Source organism: Thamnophis sirtalis, unplaced genomic scaffold (genome assembly GCF_051295495.1).
Source record: "Thamnophis sirtalis isolate CommonGarterSnake01/CBP01778 unplaced genomic scaffold, rThaSir2_p1.2 scaffold_8, whole genome shotgun sequence".
In the NCBI taxonomy this organism is placed as follows: Eukaryota; Metazoa; Chordata; class Lepidosauria; order Squamata; family Natricidae; genus Thamnophis; species Thamnophis sirtalis.
The window spans coordinates 67,391,346-67,414,045 of NW_028261388.1; the positions used below are offsets into that span (position 1 = coordinate 67,391,346).

The following is a 22,700-nucleotide window of genomic DNA, read 5'->3' on the forward strand; positions in this document are numbered from 1 at the left end:
AACTCGAATGATTTCTCTTTTCTTTCCCCATCTCTTTTTTCTTCTATGTTATGTTGTTCGTCTGTTTGTCTGTGTTCTTTCGTTTCTGCAGGAGTGATCGTCCTGGGACTGGAGAAGGCCCAGCCTGTGTGATCTTACCGGACACTGGGAGGTATGTGGCAGAAGACGGTCTCGTAGATATCCGGGTCCTAAGACATGTAGGGCTTTAAAGGTGATGACCAGCACCTTGAAGTGTGTTCGGAGACCGATAGGGAGCCAGTGCAGCTCACGGAGGATAGGTGTAACATGGGTGTATCTCGGTACACCCATTATCGCTCGCGCGGCTGCATTCTGGACCAGTTGTAGTCTCCAAACACTTTTCAGGGGCAGCCCCATGTAGAGCGCATTACAGTAGTGAAGTCTTGAGGTGAGGAGGGTGTGAGTGACCATTTGAAATGCCTCCCGGTCCAGGTAGGGCCGCAACTGGTGCACCAGACGAACCTAGGCAAAAGCTCCCCTGGTCACAGCTGACAAATGATGTTCCAGTGTCAGCTGCGGATCCAGGAGGACACCCAAGTTGCGGGCCCTCTCTGAGGGGTGTAGAGCTTCACCCCCCAGGCTTAAAGATGGAATAGCTGGACTATCCTTGGGGGGCAATATTCATAGCCACTCGGTCTTGTCAGGGTTGAGTGCAAGCTTGTTCACTCCCATCCAGGCCCTAACAGCTTCCAGGCACTGGCGCATCACTTCCACCGCTTCACTGAGTTGGCACGGGGCGGAGAGATACAGCTGGGTTTCGTCCGCGTACTGATGGTATTTAATCCCGTTCCTGCGAATGATCTCACCCAGTGGCTTCATGTAGATATTAAATAGGAGGGGGAAACAAGACCAAGCCCTGCGGCACCCCATATATAAGGGGCCTGGGGGTCAACCTCTGTCCCCCAACCAACACCGACTGCACCTGCCAGAGAGGTAAGAGGAGAACCACCGTAAAACGGTGCCTCCCACTCCCACCTCTTCCAGCCGTCGCAGAAGGATACCATGGTTGATGGTATCAAAGGCCGCTGAGAGGTCAAAGAGCACCAGGATAGAGGAATGTCTTCTATCCCTGACCCGCCAGAGATCATCGGTAAGCACGACCAAAGCAGTTTCGGTGCAGTAACCTGGCCTGAAACCAGACTGAAAGGGATCTAGATAATCCGCTTCATCCAAGGTCCGTCGGAGCTGGAAGGCCACCACCTTCTCAACAACCTTCCCTAAAAAAGGGAGGTTGGAGACTGGACGGTTGTTTTTAAGTACAGCTGGGTCCAGAGAAGGTTTCTTGAGGAGGGGTCTCAACACCACTTCCTTCAAAGGTTGCGGGAAAGATCCCTCCTGAAGAAAGGTGTTCACAATCCTCTGGAGCCAGCCTCGTGTTACCTCCCTGCTGGTCGAGACCAACCAGGAGGGACACGGGTCCAGCAAACAGGTGGTGGCACTTGTCGCACCCATGGCCTTGTCCACTTCCTCAGGAGTGACAAGCTGGAACTCACTCCACGAAATCTGATCAAGGTGACACTGACACTGTCCAAATGGAGTCCAGGTCCCTCCGATCTGAGTGACTGTCCGACAGAAACTGAGCAAATTCCTCAGCCCTTACCTGTAAGGGTTCCCCAGCATCCCTCCCTTTCAGGAGGGAGCATGTTATCCTAAACAGGGCAGCCGGGCGAGATTCTGTGGACACAATAAGAGTGGAAAAATGAGTGCATTTTGCCACCCATATCGCCACTAAATAAGTCCTAATAAAGGCTCTTAGTTGTGTTCGGTCAGATTCGGAGTTACTAGCCCTCCAGCGTCTCTCTAGGTGTCTCTTTTGGCACTTCATCTCCCAGAGTTCCTTGGTAAACCAAGGTGCTCTCCTGGATCCACTGCCGCAGAGAGGCCACAAAGGCGCAATCCGATCTAGTGCCTCAGCCGCTGCTGTATTCCAAGCAGCGACCAAGGACTCAGTCGGGTTGTGGGCAAGGGAGTCAGGTATCTCCCCAAGCTCCGTCTGAAATCCCAACGGGTCCATCAGGCACCTGGGGCGGAACCATTTAATCGGCTCCACCTCCCTGCAGTGGGGGAGTAGCTTCCGAAAATCAAGCCTCAGCATCTAATATCTAATGCTTTCGTGCCTTTTGCTCAGATCCAGCTTTGCTTAACTTCTAATTACTTATAATCAGTAAAAGTACTCTTAATTCTTCAAAATGGAGTTGAGTGGTTTCTTTCTTGGTTATTAAGTGAAGGAGCTGTGACAGCTTATGCTTTTCAGAGGTCCAATATTGTTCTATGTACAATCCTTGTTTTATTGAGTGCATATAATATTCTAATTTTCTGATATTGTGGATTTGGGGTTTTCATGAGCTGTAAGCCATAATCATCACAATTATGACAAATCACAGCTTGAACTATCTTGCTTTGCATGTAATATATGAGATAGATATCGCATATATTAGTTTCACCTTTTAAGTTGCATTACTGAAATAAATGGACTTTTGCACGATATTCTAATTCTTCCACCTTTTCAAATCCAACTTGATTTGCTGCACCAGTTTTATATAATTATCATCTTTAATTGTAACACACCTTTCACTATCTGCACACACATTTTTCCTGTCAGTTCCTTTTTCGTTTATCGGTGAGATTTTTAACTATTACTTTAATTTTTTTCCTTATTTATTTTCATCCCTGCCACCGTTCCATATTCCTCAATTTTGCCTATAATTTTTTGGGCTGCTTGTAATGGTTCCTCTAATATAAAAACAAAATTGTCAGCAAATGCTTGTAATTTGTATTTTTTCTTTTTAATTTCCATCCCTTTAATCTCTGGGTCATGTCGTATTTTTCTGTTTAATATTTCTAAGGTTAAAATAAATAATAATGGTGATAGTGGACAGCCTTGCCTCACTCCTTTATGTTGAAGTTTTCCGTTGCGTCTCTATTAACCATCACTTAGTTTTCTGTTGCGTATAAATTGCTTTTACCATGTTTATGGAATTTTTCACCAAAGTCCATACATGTTAGCTGTTGCAGCATGCCAATTTATGTTATCAAAGGCTTTCTGAGGATCCTGAAAAATTAACACTAGCTGTTTTTCATTACGCATTTCATAGTATTCTAATGTATCCAGGATTATTCTAACATTATCTAATTTGCCTTTTAGGTAGGAATCTGTTCTGGTCAGAGTGAATAAACTCACTTAAAAATCTTTTTAATCTTTCAGCAATTATGAAGCAAATATTTTATAATCTGCATTCAAAAGCGAATGTCAGGTATGCCTCATTCAACATCCAAGAAAGAAAACCCCCAACTCCATTTGATTAGAAAAAAGATATTTTTACTGAATAAAACAGTGAAAGCGAAGCAAGGCAAAAAGGCACAAACTCGTACATATCAAAAGTTACCCAAAATCCTCCCAATTACCCCAATCCAATGTCCAATTTCCAACCCCCAATGTGTCATGTGGGGTGCATCTTCAGGTCCTCATTCAATTGGTATGAGAGACAGTTGGCCTTAACCAAACCCAAACACGGACCTTCAGCATGTGCAGAAGATGGTGAGAACAAAAGTCCTTTCTTCGAGACATCTCCACCAGCACGATTTACCTCTGAAATACCATGACCCCCCTTCCTCCCTGTTACTATGGCAGCCAATAGCAAGCAAGCGATATAGAGGCTGACAGCAAAATTGGTCTGTAGTTTTTAATTTATGTTGCATCTAAGTCTTCTTTGCGGATCAAAGTAATATAGGCCAGTATTCTGGCTTCATGTAGCCAGTATTTTGGCTTCTAATAAGACTTTGTTGTACACCTCTAGCATTGGCCAGTTTAAGATATCTTGCAATTCTTTATAAATTTCTGCTGATAAACCATCTGGTCCTGGAGTTTTGTTATTTATTTTTTTTGTCTTTTAATCACTTCCATTAGTTTTACAACTAATATTAAGCGTGTTTTTCACCGTTTTTAGAATTTTGGGTAGGTTAACTTTTTCTAGGTATTGTGTTATTTTTTTCCTCTGGTATTTTTCATAGTCATATAACTTCTTATAAAAATCCTTTTTTTAATAAGTCCTTTATACTCTTCTAATGTTTTTTGGTGCTGTTTCTTTTTTATTTTTCCTTGCTATGTAAGTTATTGGTAATCTTCTAATAAATGCTTTGGCTGTATCCCAAATGTTCTGTAACAACGTCTCCTCTTTTCTATTCTCTAAAAGAGAATCCCATTTCTTTTGTCATCATCTGTATTATAGATTGATTTAAAGTCCATCTTACTTTTCTTTTTTGTCCCTTCCAACTAATCCTGATTGGATTGTGGTCTGCCCACAAGTTTGTTTCTATTTCTAACTCCTGCACATTCCCACTCAATACTGGTGTCATCCAGATCGTATCAATTCTGGACCAAGATTGATATACACATTAGAATAGAATGTGTACTGCTTTTTCCCTGGATTAACTTCTCTCCAGGTGTCTTTTATTGATAGTTCTTCTGTCATTTTAATAAAGGTTCTAGATAGACTTCTTCTCATTTTTATTTATTTTGCTACTTTTGTAATTCATTTTTGTATCCATGAGTGAATTGAAATCTCCAATGATGCAGTTGTTCTCATATTCTGTTTGTTGTATCTTTTGGTGGAGTTTTCTGTAAAATCCCTTGTTCTTTATTTGGTGCATACAGCCACCAAAAGTGTCTGTTTTGGGTTCAAAGTCACCTCCAGCATCAAAATTCTCCCTTCTTCATCTTTAAATATTTGTTCAGCGTTTATTGTCTCTTTAACACATAGTACTATACCTCTTTTTTCTGTTGTGATAATGAATAAAATAGTTTCCCCAGCTTGGGGTATTCCAATAATTTGTAGTGATAGTTCTTAATGTGTACTTCTTGAAGTGAAATTATATCCAGTTTTAGTTTTTGTAATTTAGAAAATATATTTTCCTTTTGGTAAGGGAGTTCAGTCCATTTATATTAACTGAAAACATCTTTGCTTCTTCTTGCTACCATTTTATTTATATTTAGGTCTTATATTCCTGGTTGCTCTTATTTCTCCTCCTTATTCTGAGTGTTCCTTCTCGTTTTCCCTTTCATCTCATTGTAAGAGTTTCCGTTCTTTTCTTGTTATTTCTTGACTCTTGTATATTGTTGCTCCTCTTATTTCCTGCACCTCTTCTGTATTGAGATAGTTCACGTAGAAATCCATTGCCTTGTCGAATCTAATCAATATCTTTTTTCCTGTAAATTGACTAATATCCCTTTGGATGCTAACCATCTAAAGTTTACATTATGTTTGATCATCTCTGTAGTCAGAAAATATTGTTTTCTAAGCTCCCTTACTCTCTTAGGGGTCTGTTTCAGAAGTACCAATTGTTTTCCTTTATATTCTAATGGTTCGTCTCTTGCCTTATCTTGTCTCTTATTGACTTTTTCACGAACCCTACATGTGCTTCTCTAAGCAAATTATATCTTCTCGCGTAGTTTGTGTAAATCCGGAATGCTTCATCTATTTCCATTTCCATATCCTGTTTATCTATTCTTAATGTCTTTGCCAATAATTCTTCCATTATCTCTCGTAAGTTTTCTCCCTTCTCTTCTAAATTTTGAAATCTTAAATAATGGGCAGCTTTTTCTGCATCTAATATTATCACAGTATTTTCTAACTCTTTGTTTGCTTGTATCAGTTTATAGTTTATGTCATCCACTTTTTTCCTCTACTTCTTGTTTTTTCTTCCACTCTCTGGATTCTTTGCTCATTTTTTATTATCATTTGTTGAAAATTCTCGAGTTTTTCATCCATATTTTGGATTTTTCCTTTCAACTCTCCCGTATCATTTCTCACTTTCCCTATGACTTATCTCTTCATAACTTTTAGTCATGGATTCCTGTAGTGCTTGTAGCAATGCTAGTACCTCTTTTTGAGATGTGTTGGATTTTTCCAATTGTAGTAGGTTTTCAATCGATCTCTGATTAGTAGGGCTAGAGGATGCTGAGGATGGTGTAGATGCCTTATTCAAGGTTGACATCTGAGCAGCTTGTATTGATTCTTCTTTTCTCTATTTGTAATTATCACTAAATATTTCCCCCACTTCTCTTCTCCATCAAAAAGGTAAACCAACCAAAGGCTAGATACCTATATGCCAACACATACAATATCCCAAACAATATAAATAAATACATATTGCATATGAACATATTATCCACATGCCAAAGGGAGAGGTCATATAACAGCTTCAACTCTCCTTTACTTGGAGGCCAGTCAGTCTTCCCTGTCTCAGTATCTCAAAAGCTCAATTTTCCCAAACCAGACTCAAAACAGCTGAGTTGTAATCCAAAAGACCCACAAAGTCTCCAGATTATTTTCCTCCTGCTAGCCGAGTGTCTACTTTTTATATCTGTTGTGCAGTCTCATTAGTATTTGTAATTTGTCTATAATTTGTAATCCATAGGGCCTGCTGTTACCCTCAGCAGAATCTGCATTTGTCCTTTCTTTTATGTCAATTAACCCATATTATTTATAATCCATCCAGATCTCTAAAACAGTTACACTCTTACTTTGCCCATGATAACTTCCAAAAACAAGGCAAAGTTTTTCACTTGTTCCTCCACATCAGATGTAGTAGTAGATAACAATGTTGTCCCCCTTTTTATTCAATCTGGTCAGTACAGAATATCCCCTCTGGTATATGCCAATTTTGGCCCGTAGGTGTCAGCCTTGATTGTTTTTTTCTTATCCACTATAGTGTGGGAGTCTGGAAAAAGAAAAATATTATAGAGCGGGGAAAAAGAAAATAAAAGAAAGTTTTTTTCAGTAACTAACTCCAAAGGGCTTTGGGAAAATAGTTGAAAGGTATTTTACTGGATCTATATCTTCAAAAAGAAACACTGGCCAGTCCTTTTCTTCAGCTTAGGGATAATTGCCTCCTTGCTTCACTTTCAGTTCCTGTGAGTGCGCAGTCCGCTCCAAACTTTCCCTTGCTGCTTCTGGAGGGGAAGAGTGGTAATTCCCTCCCTCCTTCTCACTGGAGACCCCTTTCATCACTAAAGTATTTTAGTGAGTTTAGTCTTGATTTGGGGTAGAGATTAGACAGTTTTTACCCCGATCCATTCCACTGTTCTCTTCTGCTTTCTTTGTGCTAGTGCATTCTGGCAGTCAGAGTTTTGGCTGGGCCATTAATAGCCATCCTCTTCTCCGCCTGTTGAGAAAATTCTCCCAGATCTAACAAAGTGGACTGTCGTCCACCTGTGATCTGTGAGCGCTCTTCCTTCTTGCCGCACCTTCAAGGCAACATTTGGCCCCAAAGAGCCCGCCGACAAGCAGAAAGTAGCTGATGCGGAGCCCTGCAAGTAACAGCTATCACACTCCAGCGATCAGAACCTATTTATTTTATAATTTTTAACTGGATATTCCTTGAGCATTTTTAACTTGCTCTGGTCTCTTGACTGTAATAAACATTGACTTGAAAAAACTGGGAAGACTAAAAAAATGTATTTTAATGATAAACCTGGACCCCTGGAATAAAATCTCTCCTGGTGTGGCTCCCAGTTTATTTCTGTTCCACAAACACTTGAAGTTTATTCTCTCAGGTCTTTGAGTGAGACAGGCAGGATCCTTGGGTGTGGTTATTATTTTTGCTTTCTGAGCAGTGCCCAGAAGCCATCTTAATAAGTAAATAAAATCCCTCTGGCTATTCCCCCCCCCCCAACATTCAGCATGCCACCACTAAACTTTAGTGACCTAAAATTTAAAAAATGAAGAGACATGAGACTTGTCTTGACTATTATTGCTTCCTATGATATTTATTTGGTTTTAACATGTTCCCTCTGATCCAATGTAACACAAAAGTGATGGGGTTAGTTATAGAAGACCCTGGATGAAACAAATTATTTCAACCCCTTCTGGTCAGGTTTCAGACTGGGATATAACATTGAGACAGCAGTAATCATGCTTTTAGATGATCACTGGTGGGACCAAGGACTCCCAAGTCCACATATCATAGGACTTGATCTCTGTGGCTTTTGATATTGTGTATCCTACTTGAGATCAGCTTCAAAGTTTAGGAATGGGAGGTATGGTGTTGCATCAGTTCTACTCTTTCCTTCATGATCTTTTGTTGTTGTAGATGGAGGGGGAAGGGCAATAACATTAAGATGTATGGTCTTCAACTGCACTGTTACATTCCACAATGTTCTATTGTCTCTCAGCTGTAGATTAAACTATTGGATCAAGTATTCAGTTATAAACCTCCACTATAGGCAAAATAATATCATCAAGATTTAGTGTATTCAGTCTGTGAGTGTTTGGACAGGAATAAACAGTTTTCAGTTCAACCATAGCAAAACCAATGGCTATAGGTTTTCGAGCCCCTTGACTTTGGAGACTCCCTACCTTTGGTTATGGAGGTTACATTCCACTAGACAGAACAAGTGTACAATTGGGGGGCCCTTCTAACTCTCAACTCATGCTATGATAAATAGGTGGCAGCTGAGACCAGGAGCTCATTTGCAGAAATCTACCTTGTTCACCAATCATGCCTGTTTCTATATTGAGAGCTTCTACTTATGATCATTTGTGCCCTGATTGTATCTTGTTAAGACCACTGCTATGCATCTACACAAAACTACCTTGAAAACTAACTAGAAGATGGAGGATGCAGTTGAAGGAGTACTAACAGATGAAATACTATTACTGGTTTCTGAGTTGCGATGCTCACTAGGGTGCAATTCCCAGTGATAGTTATCAGATGTAAACCTCTTCAAGGCATAGGGCTGGCTTACTTGCAAGTTTACTCCAACTGAATGTCCCAAACAGAGCTGCTAGGTTCTGGGTTCAGAACAAAAAAAAGTTCTATTTCGCAAACTCTTTTTCTTACTGAAAGATACACAACTGTGAACTGCAGTAGGTGAGAGGAAAAATAAGTTCCTGCTTACTAAAAGTGGTAGTGTACTTGAGTCAAGTATTTATTAATTTGTATAAAAATATTTGGAAAACAGTTGCTATTACTATTCTGTCATTAGGGGACTTGGTGCTGTCTGAACTTGATAGTTTTCTTGCAGACATTTCATTACCCAAACTAGGTAACATCATCAGTGTTAGTAAGATTCTACAGAGAATCATTAAAACTGCCCAGAATATCATCGGGCTCCAGCTACCAGCCCTGGATGACATCTTCGCATCTTGCTGTTTGAAGAAGTTACATAACATTCTCAGAGACTCTTCCCATCCTGCTTACAATCTTTTTAGACTGTTGCCTTCTGGCAGAAGATTCAGAACAATTAAAACTAGGACCACACATCTTCTGAATAGCTTTTATCCCAGAGCTATAATTGCACTCAACAATGAACTAAAGGGCCACCATCAGCGAGCTATTGGACAGTACTACTTGGTCTGTTGTGTGGATGCTTGGGTGGTTTAGGGGCGGGGATTTTTTTGGTGGGGAGGGGTGTGTTTGGGGATTGTTATATGTGTTGGGTCTGGTCTCTGGGTGTTATGTGAATTTTGTTGTATGTGTATAGTGTGTATATACGTACAATGACAATAAAGTAAAGTAAAATAAGGACTGTGGTTTGCTCTCAGTTTATGGTTATGTCTGTCCATATGTTTGAATGGGAATAGTTTCATACACCATAGTTTCAACTGAAAAACAATGAGCATTCTAGACCAAGCCAAATCCAAAAATGCTAGGGAATTTTTAGAAGACTGGAACACTGACAAATTAGCCATCAAAAGATACATAAACAATAACTATCGATTATACAAAAAAGATGGTCAACAGGGTAAAAGGGGAACAAAAAAAACCCCAAAACATTTCTCCACCAGCAATCAGCACCCAGATGAACAGATTAACTCTAAGATTAACATCGATCAACAATCAAGTAAACAACACCACAATAAAGGAATTGCCAAACAAGCCAACAGTAAACAGAGAAAACAAAGAACTTCTAAGACCACCCACTCCAGCAGTAACATGGGAAGCCACTGGGAAATAAACTAAAAGCAATCCCACTCCTTACTAGCACTGATTGGTGTTACCTAGTTTTTGGATAATGAAACAACCAGACTCAGAGAGTACCAAAGATCCCTTATTTAAACCCCTAGCTATAAATATTCTCCTGTTATTATTTAGCACTTGAACAGATAAGGTTCTTCACAAAAATATTGATCCAATTTCACCTCTACAATAAATTGCATTTTTTTTATTTTGAATGGATTTTTCTTGTCAAGAATTCATCTTCTCAGAAATGTCAAAGAATTCTCAGAAAAGCTGAACAGCAGATATCCAGTTTATTACAAATGAATAAAACAGAGCATTGAGGAGCATTTTCCTTTATTGACAAGTCTTCTACAAACTTATCTACTAAGCTTATCGTCGCAATCTCAGGAAGAAGGCATGTTTGCATTCCTTACTATCTAAAGGGTAGTATTTGTCATAAAAATCTAAAATATATTCCTCAGTTTTAAATCCAAACTTCTGATATAACAGCATTGCAGAATTACTAGCAGAGACATGGAGAGTTGCATCTTTTCCCATGCAAGTCTGTAAAAAAGAAAAGAAAAAAACAATTATATTAAGACGGTTACATGATTCCTTTTCTTATGTTTTTTTTGCACTTCCATCATTTATTTTAATTGTTTCATTGGTTTGCTGCTATTACATTTACATTTTTTTTCTTTTGCCAGAACATTTTTTTATTTATTTTATACACATAAGCACATCAACAGAACACATAAACACATTAACAAAAATAACCACATAACTTAAAAACAACATAGGAACAATAAGTTCCATTGTATATCATACAGCAGTTCCGAATCGGTTTCTTTGCAGTTAGTGTTTTCCCTTCTATACATTTCTATCTTGCGTTCATAATCTCGTTATTCATTATCCATTTTTATCCATTTTTACATTTCTTTATTTATTTATACTTAGCTACTTATGATCAAGTATTATTTACCTATATTATGCTTTATATTTTTACTGTCATTCATTCTCTTACATACAGTTATAGGTATACATTCACATAGTTATTCTTTTTCTTTGCCATTCTATTATTATTATTATTCCATTTAAAAGGTTATAAGGTATAATTTGGAATGTATTGTTTACCATCCTTCACACCTGCTATGACGCCACCTTATTTTCTCTTTATTTTCTTTTCTCCCTCCCTTTCTTCTCTACTTCCTTCCTGCCTATGCCCCTCAAATGCAGCTGCCTTAAGATGCAGAGCACCATGTGCTGAAAGTGAACCTCCTTTCTGGCTGCAGCAGAGTCAGAGTCAGAGTCAAAAGTGGGCCACGTGGGGGAAAACGGCAAGGACTCTGTGAGCGGGGGGAGCAAGAGCGAAGGCAAGGAGCTGTGTGTTAACCCGGTGGGAGGTGGGAAAGGTTTCGCAGGCACTGGCGCATGACTCTGCCCTTCACCTTCCTGGCCGGGTTCCACAGCTGAGGGGCAATGGAGCAAACCGCATGCAGTTGGCAGGATGACTTTTGCTCTTCTCTTTTTGGACACGGGCTTCTGCTTATTGGGCTGCTTCCCTGAAGCCAGCAGCTCTGCAGCCAGCTGCTTTGCTTTTTCCCTCTTTTTCCTGCTTGTGTGGCAGCACTGGCAGCAGACAGAAGCATGGGGGAGGCAGGCGATCCAGACGCCTTGTGCTGGTGCTTGTTAGGCGCAGCTGCAGGCAAGACAAGGGACAGGGGGATGAAGTGTCCAGCGTGTTGGGATTGCCTCTACCTCTCCCATGCCTCTGCCTCCATCTGCTGCTGGTGCCACCATGCAAGCCTCCCATGATAAAAAAGAAGGAAAAAGCAAAGCAGCCCCCCCCACCCGGGCCTCTGCCTTCTATTGCTGCCAGTGGTGTAGTGCAGAGGAAGAGGGCAATCAGATCCAATCTCTGAGAGTTATAAAAGGGCTGGCAGTGATGTGCTCTCTTCCTTTCTCTCTCTAACACATACACACACACACACACACGTCCCTCAACCCTGGGACAGCCACATCCCTTCACTAAACTGCTTCCCAGCTTCGTTCTCTGCTGCATATGCAGGCAAGAAAAGTAGTTTGTGGGACTACGGTTGAAGAAGTAGTTCAGACCTTCCAACTTATCATGAAAAAAATCTCCCAAAGTTGGAAGGTCTGAACTACTGTATTTTTTTTTACTGTAGTCCCATAGATTACTTTAGTTGCCCTGCATGCGGTGGCGGAGAACAGAGCTGGAAAGCAGGTTAGTGAAGAGATGTAGCTGCCCTGGGGTTTGGGTGGGGTGGTGGTGAGAGTTTGGCATGGGTGGCCTCGCTGAAGGGCCTTCAGGTAAGCCGGTGTGGGGTGTGCGGGACAGCTCCGCACCCGCTGCCTTGCTTTGTCCCCCAATCCCTCCACCGCCTCCCTTCGTTCTTCACAACGTGCAGTCTCTCACAGTAATGAGAATTGCAGGCACAATTGCTTCCCACAAGTTACTGTGAGAGGTTGCATGTTGCTTCTGGGCAGAGGAGGCTTGGTCCCCTTACTTGGTTCCCCTCTGCTGTTTTTCTTTCTCTCTGTCTCTCTCTCTCACACACAGAGAGACATTTGATTGCTTGAACTGCTGCACTGGCTTATATGGGGCGGTAGGGCTTATATTGGACACATGTAAAAATCAAGCTAGGGCTGATTTTGTGGATAGGTCTTATTTTCAGGAAAATACGGTAGTTTGGGTAATTAAAAATCTGCAAGAAAAAAATCAAGCTGAGAGCACCAAAGACCCCTCATTTCAACCCTGAGCTACAAATATTCTCCTCTATCGGTATTTTTTCAGGTGCTACATCAAGGCCAAAAAGCAAAATAGAAAAATAGGTAAATAACCTCCTTAATTTTGAAAAAGCTGAACAATGAATAAATCAAGTCATATTTCTCAGGATAACAGAATCATTTCAAAGTACCTGAATAAGATGATATATCATAAAAGTTGCAATCCCTGATCGTCTCCACTCAGGATGAACGAAAAGGAAAGAGATATATGCTTCATTATATTTGACATCTGGCACCATGAAACCAAAAGCAACTATAACTTTTTTGTAAAGAACGACAACACTGAAATCTGGATACTGTAGGCATTCTGACAGATCAATCCCTATAAATAATGAAAAAAAGGAAACCGCAATGACATATTCATATTCATAATGGAAATAATTAAATGTTAGTGTGTCATATAAAAAACTATATAAAAAGATATTTTCCAGGTGGTAACTATATTGCAGCAAAGATATTTTACATATCAAAATCTAACATAAATGTGGATGACAGTCCATTTCATTAGAAGCATAGTATCGGTAGACCTCACTTATCAAAGGCCAAGTGCTAATCTTTCCTATGTCTGACTCTTTTTTCTTTCTCCACTCACAGAACACAATGGAGAGGAAGAAGCTGGGAGCATCTTAGGCAAACAGCTGGCACTAGCACATTCTTTCAACATGTATCCCCCATTGTGTGCTGCTTAATCTCTTTCGCTTAATCTAAAAAAAATGTAAATACAAACACTTAATTGCCTTCTTGCTAATTATCTTAGGGCCACAATGAACATTCCAAAGGGCAGGGGAGTAGGGAGAAAGGAAAGCTGAAATAAAACTGTAAACTCAGTTGTGGTTATGTAGTTTTCCATGATGTAGTTTTTGTGATTGTTAAACAAGGACTACCTGCATCTAATCATATAAATTGTGGTCAATATAACCTATTAAGTGTGCTAATCTTCAAGAAGCAACAAGACAGTTTTTATTTTAAAAATAGTCTGAGAGTTAATAAAAAGCATTGTTGTTGTTGTGGTTGTTAGTTGCGAAGTTGTGTCTGACCTATCGCGACCCCATGGACAATGTTCCTCCAGGACTTCCTGTCCTCTACCATCCTCTGGAATCCATTTAAGCTCACGCCTAACTGCTTCGGTGACTCAATCCAGCTACCTCATTCTCTGTCGTCCCCTTCTTCTTTTGCACTCAGTCTTTCCCAGCATTAGGCTCTTCTCCAGTGAGTCCTTCCTTCTCATTAGGTGACCAAAGTATTTAAGTTTCATCTTCTGGATCTGGCCTTCTAAAGAGCAGTCAGGGTTGATCTCCTCTAGGAGTGACAGGTTTGATCGTCTTGGTGCTCAGCCTTTCTTACAGTCCAACTTTCACAGCCATACATTGCAACTGGGAAAACCATAGCCTATAGTTATGACTATATAGTGGGACCTCAAGTCACAACCACAATTCGTTCCACAACCTTGGTTGCTACCCAATTTGGTCATGGCCTGAATCTAATTTTCCCATTGGATTGTATGTAAATACGATCAATCCGTTCCCCTACAAACTATCTATCTATCTATCTATCTATCTATCTATCTATCTATCTATCTATCTATCTATCTATCTATCTATCTATCTATCTATCTATCTATCTATCTATCTATCTATCTATCTATCTACCTACCTACCTACCTACCTACCTACCTACCTACCTACCTACCTAACCTACCTACCTACCTACCTACCTACCTACCTACCTACCTACCTACCTATATATATATATATATATATATATATATATATACACACACACACACACACACACACACATACACGCACACAATTATGCCATAGAACTCAGTTAATAGTAAAATCCTTTAATAACACTAAGAAAACCTTGAACAACAGAGAAAAGTATTCTGAGAGAGGGGAGAGGTAGGTTACTGTATTGCGGGAGAGTCTGCATCCACAATGGAAGGACGATGGAAGGATGTTCTCCTTCAGATGTTATCTCTCTTGCGAATTATTAGTCTTCTAATGTTTCATCTTCAGGAATTTCTGGATTAGGGGCTTTCTGTTTTTTTAACCGTTTAGTCACCAAAAACTGATAATGACTTGTCTTTTCCTGCGCATCAAAACTATGGAAATGAGAGATGAATGATAATTCATCATGTTCAACATTCTATTCGTGGGAGTTTTGCTGGGGTGGTGCTTTTCAAAGAAATTCTGGTACTCATTCCATTTTCCTATGATGTCTTTCAACACATCACTTTTAATCACCTCCCTTTCATCTTCTTCTTCCCCCAATGACTGCTCCTCAGTGAGCACCTTATGCTGCTAATTCTGGAGTGAAACGAGTTCGTCCGTTGTCAGTTCCTCATCATGATTTTTGACCACTTTCTCAATGTCGTCACTGTCGACTTCAAAACCCATGCTCTTACCCATGGACATGATCTCCTCCACAACAGGGGGCTCAAATCCTTCAAAATTTAATTCAGCAACGCATTCAGGCCAAAATTTGTTCCACACTGAGTTCAAGGTCCGGTATGTGATGTCTTCCCAGGCTTTGTCGATGAGGTTGATGTAATGAACAATATTTAAATGGTTCTTCTAGAACTCTTTTAGGGACAAAAACATCTCTTCAGTCACATTAAAATACTTGGTGAAGAGTCCCTTAGTGTACAGCTTCTTAAAGTTGGAAATAACTTGCTGGTCCATGGGTTACAGAATAGGAGTCGCGTTTGCGGGGAGAAATTTGACCTCAATGAAACTTGACACATTGTCCATAAGATCAACCAAACTTGGAGGGTGTGTCAGTGCATTGTCCATCAGAAGAAAGCACCTTTCAGGCAGATGATTGTCAGAAAGGTATTTCCTAGTAGTGGGAGAGAACATCTCGTGCAGCCATTCCAAAAATAAGTTCCTTGTGACCCAACCCTTCATATTAGCCTTCCACATCATGGGCAGTCTGGCCTTGTTGACACTGTGGTGTTTGAATGCATGAGGGTTCTTGAATTAGTAGATGAGTAGCAATTTAATTTTTAGATCGCCACTTGCATTCGCACACAGCAAAAGGGTCAATCTGTCCTTCATTGGCTTGTCACCGGGCATAGCCTTCTCCTCCTATGTGATGTAGGTCCTCTTCAGCATCTTTTTCCAAAACAATCCCATCTCATCACAGTTAAACAGTTGTTGCAGGACATATCCTTCAGCCTCCATTAATTTAATGAAATCTTTTGTGAACACTTCCGCAGTAACAGCGTCAGAACTAGCATCCTCTCCATGCCTTACAACACTATGAAAACCACTTCTCTTATGAAAGTTTTCAAACCACCCTTTACTGGCTTCAAATTCATCACTTTCTCCACTCGAAGAATGGTATTTCTGGTGCAAATTACCATACATCTTCCTAGACTTTTCACATATGATCGTCTTGCTTATGCTATCACCTGAAAGTTGCTTCTCATTCAACCATACTAACAATAGTTTTTCAGAGGACGGACCAGCGTCTCAACGGTATGCACACAAACTTCAGGACTCCGGAGGAGCGGCAATATCCCACCACTCTGGGAGGCTCATCTACACCTGGAACTGTCTTGTAGGGACAGTGAGGAATGAGAGCACGGGCAGAGGTGAAGGGGATCGCTGCAAACCCCCTGGAATATCTGCAATAGCTTTCAACCCAGATGGGAAGGAAGACAGCCATTGCAGAGTTGAGGCGGCTTCACAAAAGAGAGAAGGAAGAGGCTTGGAACGTCTGGGTGAGATTGTGATAATACACTGGGGCAAACTGTATTCAAAAGTTTGTTTTTTTTCTCCCTGATTGACTGACTGACAACAAAGAGAGAAGACTAAAGTGTGTGTGGGGGGAGTGGATTACCCCTCCAAAAAGTAGCGGCGGAGAAATGAATGCCAATATAAATAAAAGATTCATCAAATAGTTTTGGGAGGGTGGTTTGGAGAAATAGAGAGCAGTCTGGATAGAGTGGATTGCCAGTGAAATTTTTAAATTTTGATATTGATATTTGAAGAAATTGAACTCTGAGATTGCTCTTAGAATTTTCTCCCCCCCACCACTACTCTTTTAACTAACAACAGTGCCATCTAGTGGCAAAAGAGAGAATACAAAATGATCTTGAACAAATGCATAGTGATTTGATAAACAAAGAAGTGATAAAAACTGCTACATAAGACAAAACACCAGCTGTGGATTCATCTTCGGCGCTTTTGTTTTCTAATTTCCTGATTATAACTTTGGAGCTCTGGAATTGTTTTGGAACCATTTGGAACTGTGGAGCTTTTGCTTATATTAAGAATAGAAGTTATTTTCTTTAGGTGAATCTGTACTTGGTTCCTTTTTTTAAATCAATTTCATTCTTGATTTTTCCTTGAAACTTTCCGTTTAGTGGGTACTTACTGGGTTTTTACTTTTTCTTTCTCCTTTTTCTTTCCTCCTTTTCTCTCCTACTGTTAGAGTTGGAGGGAATAAGGGGGATTAAAGATATATATTTTTATTTTACAATTGTGGTCAATTTTTTTTACTACTTTTTCTCTCTCTGTAGGAATTTGGTTTTTTGTTGTTATTGCTTTTGTTTATGTTTTTGTCTTTCTACCTTCCACTGCAATTGGATTAAGGTAACAAGAACCTCAAGCTAAAGAACAAGAAAGAGCATTAAGAGAAGGAGCAAGAGCAAAAGCGATGAAAGAATAAATGGAGATGAGAGTGACTAGATCAACTAAAAAGACAAATAATTAAGACATGGAAGAAGAAATAAAAATAATTTCATTAAACATAAATGGACATTTAATAAATTAGAGAAATTGAAATTAAATATATACCTGCAAGAAGTACATATTAAAAAACAACACAAAAATATTTGGATTATCCAAAATTGAGAAAGCTGTATATGACACTTGCCGATCAAAGCAAAAGAGGTATGGCACTGTATATTAAAAAAAACAATACAATCAAAGCAAATATTTGAAGACGAAGAAGGAAGAATCTCAATAGTGGAAATAATGATGAATAATAAAAAAATATTGATGGTGGTGATATATGCGTCAAATGACAATCAAAAAGAATTTTATGGAAAACTCCACAAAAAGATAATATAATATGAATATGAAGAAATATGCATATTAGGGGACTTTAATGCGATAGTAAATAATGAACTGGATCATAAAACTGCAAAGCTGAATAAGAAATTAAGGAGAATACTGCCTAAAACATTCTTTACAATGATGGAAGAATTAAGTCTACAAGATGTATGGAGAAGAAGACACTTGAGAGAAAAACAATATACATTTTACTCAAATAGACACATGTCATGGTCAAGAATAGATATGATTAGGACAACAATAGATCTAATTGCAAAAAACACAAAAGATTGATATAGAAACAAGAATATGGGCAGACTACAATCCAATAATAATGACATGGAAAGGTCAGAGAAAAAAATGAGATGGACATCAAACTAAATCTATTAAATGAAAAAAGTATCTCAGCAATATATGGAAAAAGAATTGAACTTTTTTTTAAAGAGAATAAGGACACATCCCTACAGAATGTGTGGGATACCAGCAAGGCATATACTAGAGGACTAGTAATGACTTATTTAGGAAAAAGCAACAAACAAAACAGACAAACACGAAAGAAGATAGAGAAGGAACACAGGAGACTGGAAAGAGAACTACAAAGAAACCCACAAAATGTTAAAATTAAATATTTGATAGACCTAAAAAAACATATATTGAATTTAACGGAAAACGAAAAAGTGGCAGATAAAGTAAGAGTCATAAGACAAAATTTCTTTGAAAACGCAGATAAACCAGGAAGATGGTTGGTGTATAAGATGAAAAAAGAGAAAGAAAAAATGCACAAATCAACTATTAAACCAAGAAGGGAAGAAAAGGAAAAATAATAGAACAATATTATAAGGAATCATACCAGCAAGACACAGTGGCAGTGGAAAAGATAAAACAATATCTAGAGAAGGCGGAAATACCTAAGGTTCCAGAAAAATTTAAAAAGGCACTAGAAGAGAGACTAACTATGATGGAAGTAACAGAAGCAATAAAAAGACAAAAAAAGGGGGAAACACCAGGTCCGGATGGATCACCAGCGGAATTCTACAAAACACTACAAGATATACTAAGCAACATCATGCTAGAAGTATTCAATGAGCTGTTACTGAAAGCAAAAATACCGGATTCTTGGTCGGAGGCCTATATAAATCTTATCCCAAAAGAAGAAATAGACTTGCAGCAAATAAAGAACTATAGACCAATCTCTTTATTAAATGTGGTTTATAAAATCTTTGCATTGATAATGGTAGAAAGACTCAGACTGTTAAGTGAATTTATACACTCAGTTCAAAATGGCTTTTTACCCAAGAGACAAATTAGAGATAATATGCGAATTATATTGAATGCATTAGAATATTATGAAGTACACCCTGGGAAACAAATGGCATTGTTATTTTTGGATGCACAGAAAGCTTTTGATAATGTAAATTGGCAAGTTATGATAATGCAACTGCAAATGATGGATTTTGGGGAGGAATTCATAAATATGGTTAAAACTATTTATAAAGAACAACAGGCTAAAGTGATGGTAAATGGGGATTTGACAGAAAAAGTGCCTATTAGAAAAGGGACCAGGCAAGGGTGCCCGCTAGAAGTTTTGAACAGAAAGATAAGGCAAGATAAAGATATAAAAGGAAGAATATAAATTGCAAGCATTTGTAGATGACTTGGTATTATTGGAGATCCAATAGAAACAGGTCCAAAACTACTAGAACAAATAGAAAAGTATGGAGGAGTAGCAGGATTGAAAAACAGAAAAGAGAAATAATGGAGAAATTAGATATTCAAATAGTAAAACAAATCTAATATAATAGTATATTAGATATTCAAATAGAAATATTTGGAAATACAGTTGACTTCAAGATGTGTAACTATTAAGGAATATAATTATTATAAACTAAGAAATCAAATTGAAATGGATATAGAGAAATGGAAAAACGTATAGCTATCACTAACGGGAATAATAGTGGTAATTAAGATGAATATATTACCAAGAATATTATTTTTATTCCAAACAATCCTGATAAAACTGGAAAAAAAGTATTTCAAAAAATTAAATTAAATAATAGAAAAATATATTTGGCAAGGAAAGAAAGCAAGAATTAATATAAGAATACTACAAGATTCTAGGATTAGAGGTAGATTTGGTGTACCGAATTGGGAATTATACTATCAAGCAGCAGCTCTAATGTGGATAAAAGAATGGATATTCCTAAAAAATGCAAGGTTACTATCCTTGGAGGGACACGATATGCAACTGGGTCTGCACTCACTTTTGTTGAATGGGAAAAATAGAATACATGGTTATTTTCAGAGACATTATGTAAGAAAAGGTTTATACGCAGTATGGGAAAAAGTAAAAGGAAAGCACTATATGGAAGTACCAATGTGGCTTTCAATGGTGGAAACTGTGACACATCAGAATATTAGTAGTATGAAAAAGGTTATTAGGTACAAAGATATATTAACAGCGTAGGGAGAACTAAAACAGAAGAAAGAATTAGAAGAACAAGGGATTGATACAGGATGGTTTAAACAAATACAAACAAGATATGAGAAAGATGTTAAAGAGTATGGTTTTAATATGGAAAACTCAGAATTAGATAGGATACTCATGGGAACGGATGAAAAAATGATTAAAAAATTGTAGTTATCTACTTAGAATAAATTTAGAAGAGGTTAAAGAAACAATGATAAGGTGGGCAAAAAACTTTGGATATACAATAGAACTAGAAAAATGGCAACAACTATGGGAAAGGAATTATAATTTGACAATGGCGACAGCATATAAAGAGAATTTATATAAAATGTTTTATAGATGGCACATGACACCTGAAAGATTAGCAAAAATGTTTAAGGATAAATCAGCTAAATGTTGGAAATGTCAACAATTGCCAGGAACATATTATCATATGTGGTGGATGTGTAGGGATGCAAAAAGCTATTGGATTAAAATATAAACATGGTTAGAGAAAATGATATATTAACCCGTATAGTTTAAGCCATAGGTATTCTTATTGGGTATTCTACCAGAGAAATATAGTAAAGAAAATTCATATTTGATTGTACAAATAATAACAGCAGCTAGAATTGTATTTGCACAAAACTGGAAAGCAGACAAAATCCCATCGGAAAGGGAGGTAATAACGAAGATATTAGACTGTGCAGAAATGAATAGGTTGACACTGAGAATAAAGGCCAAAGAGGAATCAGTGTACTACAGGACGTGGGGGCGATTTTATGAGTGGCTTGAAAAAAGATATAAATAGAAAGAAAAAGGAACAAAACATGAAATAAATATCTCAGACAACACATGATTAAAATGGGGGGAAGAGGAGATAAGAAAATATCAAAATGTAAATATACAGACAGAAAAATGATATGAATTGACATATGTTAAACAACAATTATAAGAATGTATATTTAAGAATGAATTTGAAAATAAAATAAAAAACATTTAGCAAAAAACAACAATAATAGTTTTTCCACCTCTTCCAGCACTTGAGGCCTCTCCTTGGTTATCATTGTCACTCCCCTGGCAACACTAGCTGCTTTAATAGCCTCTTTCTGCTTCAAAATAGTTGAGATCATAGACTTTGATTTCTTGTACTATGCAGCAAGTTCAGTAACACGCAGACCACATTCATACTTCTCAATAATTTCCTTCTTCAATTCAATTTCAATTTTCTTTAAAACTTTCTCACCAACATTACCATTCTTCACTTGATTAGAGGCCATGGTTAATTGCAAAATTGATGCAATATGGGTCCCTAACACACAACAGGAAATTTAGCGTTTAAAGAAAAATGTCACGGAAGGGGAAATCAGCTGCAGCCGCGTTTGATCGCCACCCAAGTTTGTGTTCGCAACCAGAGTAAAAATAAATTATGAATTTTTTTATCAGAACCCGATTTGGTCATGGTCTGAGCTGTTCGTGACCCGAGGTCCAAATGTACACACTTTTGTTGGCAGGGTGATGTCTCTGCTTTTTAGTATGCTGTCTAGATTTGCCATAGCTTTCCTCCCCAGGAGCAAACGTCTTTTAATTTCTAGGATGCAGTCCCCTTGGCTGTGGTGATCTTGGAGCCCAGGAAAATAAAATCTGTCATTACCTCCATTTCTTCCCCATCTATTTGCCAGGAATTGAGAGGGCCAGATGCCATGATCTTACTTTTCTTAATGTTGAGTTTCAAGCCAACTTTTGCACTCTCCTTCACCCGCATCAAGAGGCTTTTTAGTTCCTCTTCACTTTCTGCCATTAGAGTGGTATCATCTGCATATCTGAGATTGCTGATATTTCTCCCGGTAATCTTAATTCCAAATTTTGATTCATCTAGCCCCGCCTTTCTCATGATGGGCTCTGTATATAAGTTAAATAGGCAGGGTGATGGTATACAGCCTTGCCTGACTCCTTTCCCAATTTTGAACCACTCAGTGGTTCCATCTCCACTTCTCACTGTTGCTTCTTGACCAGCATATATGTTTCTCAAGAGACAAATAAGATGGTTTTGTACTCCCATCTCTTTAAGAACTTGCCACAATTTGTTGTGATCCACACAATCAAAGGCTTTGACATAGTCAATGAAGCAGAAGTAGATGTTTTTCTGGAACTCCCTAACTTTCTCCATGATCCAGTGTATGTTGGCAATTTGATTTCTAGTTTCTCTGCCTCTTTGAAATCCTGCCTGTATTTCTGGTAGTTCTCGATCCATATACTGCTGGAACCTCACTTGTAGGATTTGGAGCATAACTTTACTAGCATGTGAAATGAGGGCAATGGTAAGATAGTCTGAACATTCTTTGGCATTGCCTTTCTTTGGAATTGGAATGTAAACTGACCTTTTCCAATCCTGTGGCCACTGTTGAGTTTTCCAAATT

At 38.5% G+C, this 22,700-nt stretch overlaps 1 protein-coding gene across 1 annotated transcript in view; it reads right to left on the bottom strand.

The window, feature by feature from the left end:
- Positions 1-10,247: 10,247 nt before the first annotated feature.
- The window catches only part of KAT14 (lysine acetyltransferase 14), a 53,490-nt gene continuing 41,037 nt past the window's right edge, over positions 10,248-22,700 (bottom strand). Inside the window, exons 9-10 of the mRNA XM_087721833.1 lie at positions 12,900-13,090; positions 10,248-10,524 (exon numbers count right to left, since the gene is read on the bottom strand). Of these exons, the coding sequence (XP_087577959.1) occupies positions 10,351-10,524; positions 12,900-13,090 (365 nt within the window). The 3' untranslated portion in view covers positions 10,248-10,350. The remainder of the gene's footprint in view (positions 10,525-12,899; positions 13,091-22,700) is intronic.